Source organism: Monomorium pharaonis, chromosome 9, assembly GCF_013373865.1.
Source record: "Monomorium pharaonis isolate MP-MQ-018 chromosome 9, ASM1337386v2, whole genome shotgun sequence".
NCBI lineage: Eukaryota > Metazoa > Arthropoda > Insecta > Hymenoptera > Formicidae > Monomorium > Monomorium pharaonis.
This window is the reverse complement of record NC_050475.1, coordinates 14631851-14648104: the sequence shown is the minus strand read 5'-3', so window position 1 is coordinate 14648104 and position 16254 is coordinate 14631851. Positions and strand designations below refer to the sequence as shown.

At 35.8% G+C, this 16254-nt stretch overlaps 2 protein-coding genes and 1 long non-coding RNA gene across 3 annotated transcripts in view; 2 read left to right on the top strand and 1 right to left on the bottom strand.

Moving 5' to 3' along the window:
- The window catches only part of LOC105834017 (lanC-like protein 3 homolog), a 42637-nt gene that overhangs the window by 14323 nt on the left and 12060 nt on the right, over nt 1-16254 (top strand). The gene's annotated exons all lie outside the window — the stretch shown is intronic.
- The window catches only part of LOC105834018, a 35296-nt gene that overhangs the window by 18685 nt on the left and 357 nt on the right, over nt 1-16254 (bottom strand). The gene's annotated exons all lie outside the window — the stretch shown is intronic.
- Nucleotides 1896-6189, top strand: LOC118647279. The gene is made up of 2 exons (XM_036291845.1): nt 1896-1906; nt 3948-6189. The coding sequence occupies exon 2, from the start codon at nt 4220-4222 to the stop codon at nt 4706-4708; it is 489 nt and encodes a 162-aa protein (XP_036147738.1). The 5' UTR covers nt 1896-1906; nt 3948-4219; the 3' UTR covers nt 4709-6189.

Here is a 16254-nt window from a genome sequence, read left to right as displayed (position 1 = left end):
ATTATTTTAGATTGTTCTTTGATATGAATCATTTTTGAGATAAATCTTTTGTAGTATCTAGATTTAAAATCTATAATCTTAACTCTATTTCAAATAAAATTACAATTAAATTTTTTAATTTAATCAGAAATAAGTGCTTGAACAAATCTATTGTTTATTCTAATATTGCTTATATTTTTTTTAATGTAATTTTTAGTTTTCCTCTTGTTTGTGTAACGTAGAAAGCATCACGAACTAACAAGGGAATCCTTAAACATGTTAAGGTAATTGTTCAGTTTAGGCGAGGCAGCTCCGATGGGGAGAGGTACAATTGGACACGTTGCAATTGCCCACCGTGCTATTAGACACGAAACGTTGCGCACCGTTCAATTGCGCACCGTTCAATTGGACACTGTCCGATTAGACACCGTTCGATTGGACACCGTTTAATTGTATACCGTTCGATTGGACACCGTTCGATTGGACACAGTTCGATTGGACACCGTTCGATTGGACACAGTTCGATTGGACATCATTCGATTGCGCACCGTTCGATTGCGCATCGTTCAATTGCACGCTGTTCAATCAAACGCATATTAAATATTCATACATTATGGCTGCGTTTGCAATGTGTACATAGGTTAGTGACTTGGACGAGGCGGGTGCGGGAGGGGGGCCGAAGGCTCCCCCTTGTACCCCCACGTGTGTGTGCGCGCGCGCGCGCGCGCGCGCGCGTGTGTGTGTGTGTGTGTGCGGAGTCCCTCCCCCTGCCACACGGTCTTTGCGCCATACTTTGCAGTATAGGAGAGTGTGAAATATTTATATACAATAATAATTTTATTTATTCATGATATTCTTCAATAGGATACATTGAAGCCATAATTTTAAAGAATTTATCAATTTGTTCGGAGTAATTATATTTTTTACGTTTAAAAATAAATTCAGCTATATAATACATATAGTGTTCTTTTCGGATGCCATATCGTGGTATTCCAGCTCGAATATCCCGCCACAGATATTCAATATTTTGAGTATGTATTGAGTATGTATGTATTAATTATTATTATTATTATTATTATTATTATATTTGAGATTGTATATACTACAATTCTACCTATATGGTGTCAGATAAAGTCATAAACCATAGTATAGTATACGTAAGAAATTTATAATTCTTAAGTTTTTATTATTGATGTAGGAAGAATTAAATTGCACAATCACTGTTATCTATCTTAATTTCTAAAATATGTATATTTTATATTATTTAATAATATATGAAATGCGTGATTTGCATGTTTGCTAATCCACATGCAAAGTGTGGTGCAGAGAACGTGTGGGCGTGGGAGGGGCGGGGACCCCCTCCTCGTATTTTTTCCTAACTTAGCCCAAATATTTTTAATTCGCTATTTGGCCACAATTTTAAATCTAAAGTCGCAAACCCTTGTGGTGAAGTACAGGCGTGGACGTCGTTTCACTTTGTAAGCAAGAGGGGATGGATCCCGCTACGCGTGGAAAGTCGCAAAATCATGTGATATACTCCTATACTGAATAATTATGTCAATTTTTTTTGTTAATAACTTTTTAACGAATTATGAGCGACGGGTAAAATCTTTTGAAGGTCACTCAGGAGGATGACCTTGATAACATATGTCAAGGTCAAGGTCAACGGGGCTGCCTCCCTAAACTGAATAATTGCCCATGTTAATAATCAATTTTGATTAAAGTTCTACATTGTTGTACCCCTCGTTGTGAGTACGATTTTGGGATCGCTGCCAGAGATCTCGCGAGGAAGGTATTTTGTCACATACACCGTTATTTGTCTTGAACACTTTTATTCTTGTATTCAGTTACAATAGTTAGATCGCGACCCCGCAAGGCAGAGTGTCGCGTCTATGAACTTGTTGTCCACGACCCCGCAACGCAGAGTGTCGTGGTTGTGTGTTTACAACAAGTTATCTCGGCGATACACGACCCCGCAAAGCAGAGTGTCGTGTGTAGTTTTAGTTTGTCTACTTCGGATTGACCCGATCCTCACCTTCTTTCGCCGGTTTATATATCCGATAATTCGGTAGTTGGATCGAAAGAAGGGGAGGATTGCGTGAGGGCGCAAATCGGTCAGTATTCCAAATTATTGCTTAGACAGCAAGTGCTGTCTAAGGAGCATTGCGCTAATTGTCAAGCGGATTGCGCGAAACCTCGCGCGATGCGCTCGATGCTGACTGCAGCTGACCGACTTACGTCATCGTGTTACTGACACCTTATCGTTATGAGTGTGTCACTCATAACAACATATATGTTGTAAAAACCAGTGTGTGTTTGGGTAAAAGGATTTTTAGCGGGCCTTAATTTTCGATAAAATAAAGTGTGAAGTTTTCGGAAAAATTGAGGTCTTTTCCGTTCCGTATATACTTGGTACTTCTGTGTTGTAAAAATTATAAATATTTACGATGGTTTTTTAATAATTACACAGGCACATAAAAAAAGTGGTTGGTTTGGCGGATTAGACTAGTCAATTTTTAAATATTTTGACATTTGGGGGAAACCCAATCCAAGGTCAGAATTGCAAAGTTAGGTCGTATTTTCTAATTAAAAAAATTTTTTTAACGTTAGTCCGGCAGATCAGACTAGTCTACCCTTATGTATTTTGACCCGCTGAATTTAAATCCAAGGTCAAAATTGCTGAATTGGCTTATTTTTTTCTAATTTCAAAAAAAATTTTTTTTTATGTTGGTCCGGTGGACCACACTAGTCTATTCTTATGTATTTTGACTCGCTAAAATCCAAATTCAATGTCAGAATTGCTGAATTGGCTTATTTTTTTCTAACCTAAGAAAAACACCTTGTAAAAGCAGTTTGGGTCACAAATGTATAATCCAGAGTATGCAGGCTTCCGTAACCACATTATCCGAGGAAAATTCAATACGCATGATTATGTTTCGAGAGCGTTAAGTGAACACGGACAAAATAGATTTATTATCAATAACTGTAAAAAAATAATAAACATTATTATAAAAGCACAATTATAATTTAACTACAAATGAATAATTTTTTGAATGTTATCTCTGTGAATGTATGGAGAGAATTGTATTAATTATAATAAATAGTTTTGGGAACAACAAAGTATTTAAATAATTACTTTTTAGTTTTTCAATTTGATTAAGACCTTATTGGTATATTTCTGTTTTTTATCTATATATCCGGTTTGCATAGAATACATGACAGTTACCAAATAGATCAAGACAAATAATTCTTACAAGTAATACTTTCATATAAACATATAAACATCCGATATTGCATACTGTAATCACGTCATCGACAGGTTAGCTGGGTGTCATTGTAGTCTGTATACTTTGTTGTAATTGTTTCAGACAAGTTTTTATCATATAATTTTTTTGTAAAATTACGTTATATTTGGTACCTTTAAAGAAACACATTCTATTGGCCACACTGTTAATTTCGAGCTTTGAAGTTTATTATATTATATAATATAAAGTTTCAGGGGAGAGAATCACACAAAAAGAGAGATATACATATATATAAAATACACATGCATGTATATGTACATATGCACATATGTATAGACATTACTACACAATGCTATTCTTCTCTCTTTCTCCCTTCTCTCTCTCTCTCTCTCTCTCTCGAGCAAAAAAAACTCTCCCTCTTAGACGCTCACTAATCTCTCTTCTCCTTCCCTCTCCTCTCCCTCTCCCTTCCCTCTCCATCCCTCGCGACCTCGCTCCCCCCCTCACGCTCTCTCTCGTCTCTCTTCTCAGAGCCCGATCTCCCTCTCCCTCTCCCCATCCCAAAAGCTCCTCCTTCCCTCTCCCTCTCCCTCTACCTCCCTCGCCCTCTCACTCTCCTCTCCCTCTTCCCTCTCCCTTACCTCTCCATTATATTGTATCTCTCTCTCTCTCTCTCTCTCTCTCTCTCTCTCTCTCTCTCTCTCTCTCTGTGGAATGGAGTAGACGTGTCGAACATCGCTCCGTCTTTATAGTGTGTTTTAAGAAAAAGAAAGCAGGAGGGAAATACAAAATTAGTGTGATGATAATTCTATAGATTGGTGACAACAGGAATTGTTATCTAGCCGGGAAATGCAAATTTGGGAATAGCTGAAGTACATTTCTATAATCATGTGTATCAACGACGTTGTGACAAGCAAGCATTGACGTGGATGGAATCTGTTGACGTGTAGCGAATTCGACAGCGTCGGAACACAGGTGTCGACGATCGATAAATTATGGAAGAGGATACCGAATATCGATGTTCGGCATGCAAGAAGGCTATTAAAACTGAAGTAGTACAATGCAAATCATGCGTTAAACTGTTTTACCATCCAGGCTGTGTTAGTAAACACAAAATTTATAGAAATAATGAACTAGTACCGTGCCAGAGTCCCTTTGCAAAATTTGGGATAAAGAGTGAAATTGGAGAAGCAAAGAAAACGGCAAATAGCAACAGAGATAGGCTAGGATCGGCGGGAGCATCTGGAAGACCAAGCACAAGTACGAGTAGATTGAAAAATATGGACCTAAAAATTGATTGGCTCATGAGAACAATAAAAGAAATAAAAGACGAGACTATATGTAAGAAAGAAATTAAAGTGATGATAAAAGAAGTTATCCAGCATGAGTTAAAGAATATCAAAGAAGAGCTAGAAGAAGTAAAAAGGATGCTGTTTACTGGACCTATTCATCAAGAGGAGCACAGAAGAATTATAGTGAGATAGTTAAAGAAAAGAAGAAAGAAAATGTTATAATTGTTAAATCTAAGGTTCAGCAAGAAAATGTTGAAACGGCTATGTTAATAAAAAAGAAAGTAGATATAAAGAATATGGAATTGGGAGTAACACACATAAGGAAAGGAAACAATGGTACAGTTATCTTGAGATGTGAGACTGGAGAAGAATGGCAAAATTGAAAACTACAGTGCAAAGCAAGCTAGGTGATGACTTTAAAGTTACTGAGTCACTACAAATGAAGCCGAAAGTAAAAATTGTTTATATTGACGAAGAAGAATGGAACTTGAGTGATAAAGAATTAATTGATTCAATCAAAAAGCAGAATAAACTTGGGACACAAGAAGAAAGTAATATGAGAATAATGAAAAGATTAAAAATCTAATAGAAGAGGTAAAACAGAAGGCGCCATAATAATTGAACTAGATGAAAAAACCCATGAATTAATGTTAAGCCAAGGAAAAATAAATATAGAATGGAAAAGATGTCTTGTATTTAATCATATCAGTATCAAGAGATGCTTTAAATGCTGGGACTATCACCATTTTGCGAAATACTGTACGCGAAATAAGGCGTGCCATAAATGTGCAGGTAATCACAAATCAAATGAGTATACAACATATGAGAAGAAATGTATAAATTGGATGTATAAAAACCAAACATACAACCTGAAGATAAAAGATGACTATGATGCACTGAGCCCGGAATGTCCCGACGTTCAAGAAAGTTCTACGTTCAAGAGGAGAAGAGAAGGCCCGGCTGGGAGGATGCAAAATAGCAATCACAGAAAGAAGAGGAACTGATACTGTATACAAATGCGCAAAGTTTGATAGCGCATAAAGATGAAATACGTAATCAAGTTATAAAGAAGATTCATCCAGCAGTTATAGCATTGTTTGAAACGAGGCTGATAGTCGGAAATAGAAGATAGTAAAGTGAATGTGCTAGCTTATGATATAATCAGATGTGATGGAGAGAACAGAAATACAAGAGGTGCAATATTATATCTAAAAGGAGACATTAAATATGAATTGATATGGATTAAATCTATAAGTGCGAATTGTTGGTGCGTTGCGATAGATGTAAGAAAAGAATTTTATAAAGGCGTGCTGATGGTAGTATATCACTCACCGAGTGCCTTTGATGGCGATTTTCTGAGATTTTTAGAGGAAGCTGTAGAGGATTTAGTGATAAAGGTAGAATGTATGATAGTAGGAGATTTTAACATAGATTTTAAGATAGATTTATTTTACACAAATAAATTACGAACAATAATGTTTAGTCTAGGTATGAAACAACTAGTTAATAGTTTGACGAGGATTATGAAAGACAGTCAGCAATGATAGACTTAGTTTTTGCTAATAATGTGGCACAGGTACATGTGGTTCATGAGCCGAAAATAACAGACCATATGTGGATAAAAATTGCGTTAGGAAAGAAAAAAAAAGTTAATAGATATAGAGTATTTACTGTGAGAAATTATAAAAAATTTAGCATTGAAGAATTTAGTCTACTAATAGAGAAAAATATAAGGCAAAGTTTCTTTAATTTTTTTTAAAAACTGTTTTCAGATTTGTGTACTTTTCTTTTATTACTACCGAGTGCGCTACAGGATAGAGTCCTATAATCAAAGAAGCGCGAACTCTACCCCTATCTTGTAACCGCCACCATCTTAGAATTGTACAGCCGCATGTCTGCGCATGTCTGACATGTCATCATGACATTGTCATGCTAGGTTAGTGTAAACTGGACTAAACGTAAGCAGTTTGTTGCAGTGAATGCAAAAGAAAATCATCAGTGCTGTTTAAAAAAAAACATTTCTATTTACCGTGAATACAAGTGTGCATTTATTTACATTGTGTAACAATACAACATATGGGTCACGTAGACCTTGCGAGTTCAACATGGCGGCTATAATCATCGACCAATCAGAAAATAGGAACAAGATCGCGCTTCTCTTATTATAGGACTCTACTACAGGAATTGAGGCATATACATTAGTATATATTGTGCAGCAACCATAGACTCACTAGAATAGACTGCTTATGATGGTAAGGGGTATCCGTCACTGAGAAAAGGATAACTGTCGTTAAGATGAGGTTCTATATCTTTTTAATGCAGAATAGTGGGGAAGCATAGCGACCAATAACGGTGTCAGAGCGTGAGCGTGTTGTCATAGTATGCGTGTTGTCGATGTGAGCTTCATGAGATCGGATAATCACAACGGATATTTTGGGGTTAGTGAGTTTAACGTGTGAATAATTTTATTTAAACAATTGAAATAATGGTGTTGAGCTGCTGCGTATGCGAAGTTGAATATGAAAAAGACCTTCCTCGCTGCTACGAAGTTACGCCCACTAGAAAAAGATAGCAACCCATATTAACGACAGTTATTCTTTTCTCAGTGACGGATACTTCCACTACCGTTTTTCCACTTCATAAGCAGTCTATTCTAGTTAGTCTATGGCAGCAACATTGTTTTCAAGCTTCCTTTAGAAGAATCGATGAATAGTCTCCATTCATCAGACTTGTAACATCCAGGTTTTGTTTGTTCATTAATCCAAACCTTTGAGAATAAATGAATTGTATATAATAAAAAAATGGAGTGAATTTTCTACGCTATTTATTCACAGAAGCTCAGACTTGTCATGTGCCGACTTGTAATGGGAAACAAAAGCGTGACTTTTACGGAAAAATCAGACCACATTGTGAATGTGGTCTATGGCCTTTAAGTAACCTAAGCTGTCACTTGCAAAGTTGAAAAGCTTGAGAAATTTTCATAAGAATCATGCTTTTGTTTTTCATTACAAGCACATGATTATATTTTCTAAAAGCATTAATTAAAACAATAATATGTAAAAGAGCAATGAATATATTTATAAATGTACAATTACAATTTAACTACACAAATTTAACTGTAAAATATCAATAAGTATAATTAAATATAACGCTATATTAAATTGATTAAAGAGAATGAAAAATAAAATATGAAATAACGTGTCGTTTCATATTTGAAAAGTCGACTCGTAATCATTTTGTAGTCTTTTGTCTCATGTAGGTCTCAATTTACAAAAAAAATAAGTTAGAAAATTAAAAATAAAAATTTTAAATGTAATTTTTTTGTAAATGTACATATGAAGAGAATTGTATTAATTAGAATAAATTGTTTTAGGAACAATAAAGTATTTAAATACTTACTTTTTAATTTTTGATTTGACTAAGAGCTTTATCGGTATATTTCTGGGCTTATCCATATATCCAGCTCGCATAAAATGTATGACAGTTACTAAATGGACTATTAAAGGAACGGACAGAATGTTAATTTTATGTAGAACATAAAAAAATATTAGACCTATTTTTTTATCTGCGTATATCGACGTTTAGGGGTTGAAACCACCTTCGAATATAACGCATTTTTCTATTTTTGGCGAATATCTTTGAAAATATAAGGTTTATGAAAAAATGTGTTTTATACAAAAGTTTTATAGTATTTTATACTCCTTACAATAGTATATTTAGATTTTTTAAAAATTTCAAACTTTAATTTACCCCATTTCTATCCTTTTTTTCAACACTAGAACACTTTTTTGCACGCGCCATTTAACTTTTTTATACTGAACATTGTACTTTTTCATTTTCTGTATTTATATTCAGTTTATTTACTTACAATTTAATTCTTAACTACAACATTAAAAACATTAATATCTAATTTTTGATCAGCATCTTTTACAACGTAAATATAAGCAGCAACATTATTGTCAACAACATAAGTATAAACATTAATATAATAATCTTCATTCCGGGCTCCCCTCAGGGCTGCCGGGGTGGTTTACAGAGAAAATTTTACAATCTTCTCAAACAATTACCCTTCTTTCTCCTAGTACTCGGCCTGGTCATTTGCGACCTTTACATTCTACTTCTTCCTCCCCTCTCCACGCCTCTATCGCTATCTTTTGCCTCATCCCCCACTCCTTCTGCCTCTGTTCTTTTTTGTCCTTCCTTCTTATCTTATTTCTTCTTCCCCTTTCTCCAACTTTTTACTCCTTTGTTCCATGTCCATTTTACTCCTTCTACCCATAATTCCTTATTTGTAAGTATCACCTGTTTTCCCTTTGCCCTTTCCTTCTTTGCCGGTTCCATCATCTTTCATTTTGCTCTCCTCTTCTCCATTGACAGATTTTCGTTCACTCCAATTCTCCATTCTCCCCTTATCTCCATACTCTTTCTCAGGATCTCTTTCTTGTCTTTTACACTCTTTAATTCCATAATCAAAACCTGTCTTCCATCTTCCTTTTTTTTTCCTCAATTTTTCTCACTCTAACCGTCCTGTCTAAGGCACCCTCCATGATAATTTCTACTAAGTCTCTTCTCTCTTCTGAGTCCTCACCATCCACTCCTTTCCATATTATCCTCTTCTCTCTTTTCCTTCTCCCTTCTTCCTCTCTCCTTTCTTGTATTCTTGCCTCTCTTTCTTTGAATCTCCTAGCTCTTTCTTCTCTTTCCTCTAGTCTTCTCCGAGCTTTTTCCCTTCTCCATTCTTTGCTCGTCTCTTCCTCTTTCTTCCATCTCCATTTTTCCTCCTCCGCTTCTTCTACCACTCTCCATCACCCTTTACCTCCTTCTTCCCCTTCTATCGCCTCTATCCCCACTTGTCTTCCTCCTGTTTTCTTCCCGTGACTCCTACCATCTTCTCTCTTCGTCTCTCCCTCTCCTCTTCTGCCTGCCCATTCTGTCCCCCTTTTCATCTTTTCCTCCTCCATTCCTTTGTCTTCCACTTCTTTCCTTTCCTCTTTTTGTTCTTTACCTCTCTCTTCCCTGCTCTCCGTCTTCTTTTTGCTGTTTCTTCCCTTCTTGGCTTCCCCTTTCTTCTCCTTACCTTTCGCCACTACCTCCTTTTCTCCTGCCGCCCCTCTTCTTTTGCTTCCTCTGCCCAAGTGCCCCTTCCTTTTTTCTCTTGGTCATTTTTCCCTGTCTTCTATAATCCTCCCGTTCCTCCTCTTTATCTTCTCCTGTGCCGTCCGTCTTCTCTGCCGCGATTTTTCTCTCCTTTTTCTCTCTTCTCTCCCTCTCTCCTCTTCCTTCTCCTTTTTTTGTCTCTTGCTCATCCTCATTGTAATATTAATTATAACATCTAGATAAATTTATTTTTTACATTTATTTTTGTTAACAATTACAACATAAAAAACATTAATAGAGAAGGTAGTAATATGGCCAGTGCGAATAATATGGCCACCCATATTTTCTTCATTATTAGCTGACGAATTCTAGTATTATAATTATTTATGATATCATTTGTTTAGTAGCCTACTGTTATATAATGATACTAATATGACAAAACACAACAGTCAACATTTGCTGTAAGACATTTTTACTTTTAAGAATTTCGCAAATTTTTTCGGTACATTTTAACATTTAATTACACATACTTCCTCATTTTTTTTAAACTTAATTGCATTATCACCCAAATGTATGTACACTTGAGTATTTTATTTTTCGAATTATACAAAATTAAATGATGATATAGGATGTTGTCAATATGGTCTAAGTATGCTAATAATATGATCACTTTTGAGATCTCCATATAGACAAAATTTCTCGATAAATCTATTAAAGGCTTAATTTAAGGCTGTTAATTTTTTTAAATCCTTTATATGAATAAGGTTTTTTAGATTTAAGGTTATTTTATTTAACTTCCATTAAATGTGAATAAAAATTACTGGCTCGTTCACGGACGTGAGTCCGTGAGTCCTCAGAGCTTGCACCTCTCGTGTCGCTGGCTTGCCGAATAGTGACTTCTAGGAGACCGGTTGCAATCCCGCTGAATCCTCGCGGCGGTACTTGCGCACCCCGCGTAATTTTCAGGAAACTATTGATTCCGTTGTCGATCGGAATATTGAGCGATCTAACGCTACTCTCGCTTCCCAGGACTTCTCTTTACCGTCTCCTGCTGTCATCTTACGTATCATACTGCAGAAAGGCTCAGAAATCAAATATTCTGTATAGCCTGCATTTAATTATAGAAACTCAAAGTAATAATCAAAAATTGACACAGTTATCTGAATATCCCGAACAATTACGCATATCTGATGGCGATAACAAATACATCTTATCTGGTGTAATTGCATATGAAGGTAGTGATGATGTAAAATGTGTCGGTCATTACATAGTTTATATTAATATAGACAAAAAATGGATGATACTACCCAGTGAACACAGTAATATAGTAGCAATGTAACCGAATATAACAGATTACATTACTCTGAAGTTACACGTAACTTACATGTAAGTTACAATTTCCGACTCAGCAATATAACATGTTATATAACATGTTATCTAACCGTCACACAACAGTTACAAAGAAAAATAAAATAAAATAAAAATTTCATTTTTTTAAATTATTTTTATTAACAGCGCATACTAAATTTAGGATAAATTTTTATTAATTAATTAAATTTAAATTGTTATTTTTTTAATTTATTCTTACTTGCCTCTGGTAGGTTTGAATCCGGGACCTTAGGATGACGAACCTTATACTCTACCTGCTACGCCAATTTGACTCATTGATATGGGTACTTGTTATTGTCTACATATACCTATATGTTATAAACTGACGCAGCTATATTATTTTTTATAAAAGCAATTTAATTTTGCAAAATATATTAAAAATAAATAGCATTAATTTATTATTACTTATTAATTTTATTGTTAAATTTATTTTTTTCTATAACCTTAATAATTTGATAGAAATTGCGATCTATTTAGCACTAATCTTTGAAACGTTCAAATGATTAATTAGATGGTTAACTATATAGATTATGATTCTAAGAAAAATTGAATAGTATATATTTATTATTCTGTTTTTGTTTAATGCATGATGAATTTAGATTTTGTGCATTTTTTGTGCGCAGTAATTGTAGACAAACCGTTATTTTTGAAAACATTATTTTTATGATAATTTTTTTTATTATTAAATAGATCTGTCATTCAGGATGTTATAATGTTGTCTGATTTCTGAGTCAATTACGACGCATTGTTCCGTAATAACATTGATACGAGCGTGTTATGTTATGATTATACAATTTTTGTTGAATAACTCTCTGTAACGCCAAAACGATGTATACCAGTTATATCACTTGCGTATAACAAATGTTACGTAACAGGTTATTTCCATGTCATATAGCATCTACATATCACAAGAATAACAATGTTAAATTACATGTAACTTCCATATTATATTGCTGCTATAAAATGTGTTCACTGTGTATGATGACAATTCGCGTAAAGGTAAACTAGGAGTTGTTGACGGAAAGACATTGTTCAAAGACTTCATATGTATTTACACCATTTCACAAAATAAGGATTAAAACAACATTTTTAAAATGTAGATTTAAAACGAAAAAATATTTTAAATATATAAAAATGTGCATAAACACATACACAGGTTCACTTGTCCGTCCGCGCTCACGCACCGCACACACACACACACGCGCACGCGCACACAAATGTATGTAGCAGAGAGGGTTTGAAGTCGGTATAAATACTATGAGAGTGACGAACAGTGGGGTCCTTATCTTTGGTATGACACCTATTCACATTTCACAAACGCGCGCGCGCGCACACACACAGCATACTAAACAAAATACACTCGTACACAGTTACTCGCGCAGAAATATACACACACAGGATTGCATATATAAGTTGTCCTGGCGCAGCACAAGTCAACACAACTGGAGATTTTTGCACTGTAGCGATATTAAGAGCAGTTTACTCTTGAACGCCTGTCTTCACAATTGGATTTTTGGCCGATTAGTGTTTGTAATTATCGGCCACACACGGAGTTGTATATCCGAGTTATTTTGACGTAGCGTAAATTAGCATAATTGCATACTGTGCCGCAAAAATTTCAACCGTAATTTTTCTAGTTCCCACAAAAAAAATAAAAAATTGTAGTACCCACTTAAAAGTTAAGTGCACTTAATATAGCTGCGCTGCAAAAATATCCAGTTGTAATTTTTGCACCGCAGCGATATTAGGTGCACTTAACTTTTAAGTGGGTACTACAATTTTTTATTTTTTTTGTGGGAACTAGAAAAATTACGGTTGAAATTTTTGCGGCACAGTATGCAGTATTTAATGTTGTATTCAGCATAATTTTTATTTTGTCGATAAGTCAAATGGCAATACTGGCAAAAATACAATTTTTCTATTTTTACACTTTGTTTTATAATATATAAGACTAATTTTTGCGGCATAATGTAGCATAAACCTAGCACAATTCAGCACAATTTTTCTTTATTTTTAAATAAAAATGGTGGTACTAACTTAACGTACATATCGCTGCCGTCAGTAATGACACGTAACTTCTCGTGTCTGTGTCAACTCGTATAAAGTCGTAATTCATCTATCTTGCGGAAAGCAACAATCGATTCAGCCGTTGTGGAGAATCCGATAACTACGAAATCTCGCAAATGGCGTCTCACGTAAAAGAGGCACGACACTTGGCGCGAGACACTACCGTGCTTCTTGATTAAAAGTGTAGAAACAAAATTGTTAAATGTTTTTTGATATTATACATAATGGTAGAACTCTAACAGTACTATCTGAAATTGGTATATGTATATTAAAATAGTAATATTTATTGCTTTCTTGTACTTTAGAGGGAAGGTGTGCTGACTTCGCGAAGTTAGCAGGACATTTTTTTGCATTTTTATTTTTTTTATATAAAAATTACGGAACTTTTATTTTTATAAAAAACTTGAAAACTATGGAAAGTGCTACTGGAACTTTAATTGTGTTTTTTATGTGCGAGCTTCGCAGATCTATTTATTGTAAGTTACTACTGTATGTATTGCCTAAAAAATAAGTTTTCGAGATTAATGTTTCCTGTAAAATATTGTTACGTGCGTCGCCCAGTATACTCCTCGGTCGCGACTCAGCTGTCCGAGGACCGATCGATATAATGATTTTCGAGACGAAGTGTTGTCAGTTGTTAAGAGCTTGATAACGTATGTAAACAACGGAGTGGAATCTCCATCTCCCGCGGATGTCTCTGTTCTTTCGGGAATAAAACCGATTGCTTCGAGAGTAAAAGAGTGTGTCCTCCATTTCCGCGAGCGCGCGCGTAACAATATAATTGTTGATTATTTCTAAAAAGTTAATAATAATAACAATTTTTTTATATTTTAGTGTTTATGTTAAAAGTTCTGTTTTTTTATTGTAACTACACAAAGTGTCTCAAGATTTTCTGTGGACACTTTACTAACTTATATTGTACGAACAAAAAAATATCTAAACATAGGACCTAAAATGCTTTATTAAAAAATTAAACCAGAGTTGGGTAATCAGATGAAAGGAGAATTAATAATAAAGTTGAAAAGTCAATAACTTTTAACTTAATTTAATTAATTTAAATAATTTAATTTTTAACTTTAAGCAGTTATTTTTAAGACAAACCTTAATTTGTTAACTTTTTTTAACAAGGGGAACACCAGAGAGTTCTTCGATTTTGGTGAGTTTTGTTACTATTGTTAATAAAATTTATTGTATTTAAAAATTGCTTAATTAATAAATTTAAAGTTATTTTTTATTTACACAGAAAATTTTTTTTTTGTAATAGTATCTTTATTGTGTATTGTAAGTTTTATTTATTAATAAAATAGATCTTTCCAAATAAAAATTTTCTCCACTTTCTTACATTTCCTTCTTTATTATGAAATGTTATAAATTGTAAAATGTTTATTATAAATTGCATAGCACAACTTGTGAGAATAAAATAATGTAAAGTTATATAATTTTTATTACATAAAATATAAAAATATGAAGCAATTTTTAAATATAATAAAATCAATTTTATTAATAAAACTGTTGGATCGACCGACACCACTGGATGTCGCTATAGATGTTGGATCGACTGACACCAACAGGTGTTGCCTTAAGCGCGCGCTTCCGCTGCGCCGATGTGTCTACGTCTATGGTCACGCATGGCCGACTTGTACACGCGCTCTGATACCGAGTAAATACTTTTACATTACGCCGAGTACTCTGTTACCTTCTCGCGAATCTTCTCACGTTCCCCGAGTCATTCCGACCTCGTCGGCGAAGTACCAAATAAAAACGTGTAACGAACCGCGTTCCTAGCGGCTAACAGCGACCGCGCGGCCTGGCCGATCACCCGCCGGGCCGAACATCGGGCAAGCGTGCCCGCCATAAGAGCTCCACGCCACCGAGATGACGCACATTTCGGAGGCATACCTCCTCCTTCTCGAGCCAGCATTCCGATCTGAAGGGATACGTCATCGAGAGGAGGCCGAGAACCGCCGAAGATTTTCGAGCAGCTGCCGGGGATCATATATAAGGTCACCCGGCAGCAATAATCTTCACTTCTCGCATCCCGTCCGAATCCGTTTCGACGAGAAGCCAGACCTGGAACTACGATCCACGGTGGAATGTTCTCCGTCATCGCCGAGAGTTCTCGGCCTAGCTTCCTTTCCTCCCTTGCTAGCAAGCCACAGGGTAGAGCGTGCTCTGTCTCCGCCGAGAGCTCTCGGCCGCTAATTACTATTCTCGCCTTAGAATCCTCACGGCCCGGTAATCGGTACGGAGTGTTCTCCGTCTCCCCCCGAGCGTTCTCGGGGCCGACGCCGTTCCCCGAAACCTACCAATGCTCCGCGGAATTGTCGAAGCAATTCGGGGAAAAATTCGGAGCGCGAGACATCCGCTCCCGCACCGCGCGCCCGCCGATCACCGAACACCCGGGACTGAAAACACCGCTCCCGCGTTGCGCGCCCACCAAACTCCGAACAACGAGCTCGAGGCGCGTACCGCCCGCCTCACCGCGCGCTCCGCGGACATCCCGCCGAACGGAACAGGTGATCGGCCGACCGTCACGCGCACCGTCGCTGACTATTGTAAATACCGTTGTACATATCGCGAAGCCAAATCATTGTATACTCGTCGCACCGTTGTAAATAATCGCGAAATTATGTAATATAAAATAGTAATAAAATCTTGTGCTGTTAACCAACCGTCACGTTTGCTATCTCTGAGCCTTTTTCGCCCTAGACCCTTCCCGACGAGCTAAAGTTCCGCGCGAAGAACGGTCGTTACTAATGTTTTTTGCGAAAAAATAACATATTCCACAATATTTTAAAAAAGCGAAAGAGAGAGAGAGAGAGAGAGATTTAAACCAGCAACAACATACAGTGTAGTACATTAAGTGCCTTACTGACTGGGCTACGCTGCTAGTTGCAAATCGATTCTTACAATCTGGTATGTAAGGAACATGTACATTTTTAAATCCGATTTTCTCGAGAATGCTTGAGAAGTGCATCGTATTCTTTTAACATGAAATAAAGGAAAAATAGAACTACAGCTAAGACTACAACTAAGACAACTAAGACTCAGTAAAATTGGATGAAAAAGTTTCTGGTGTTCACCTTGTAAATTAAAAATTTTATATGTGAAAAAGAAAAAAATTATAAAAGAAAAACTACTCTTGAATAAAACAATATTTTTCTTTGTTACATGTGCGTCAAAAG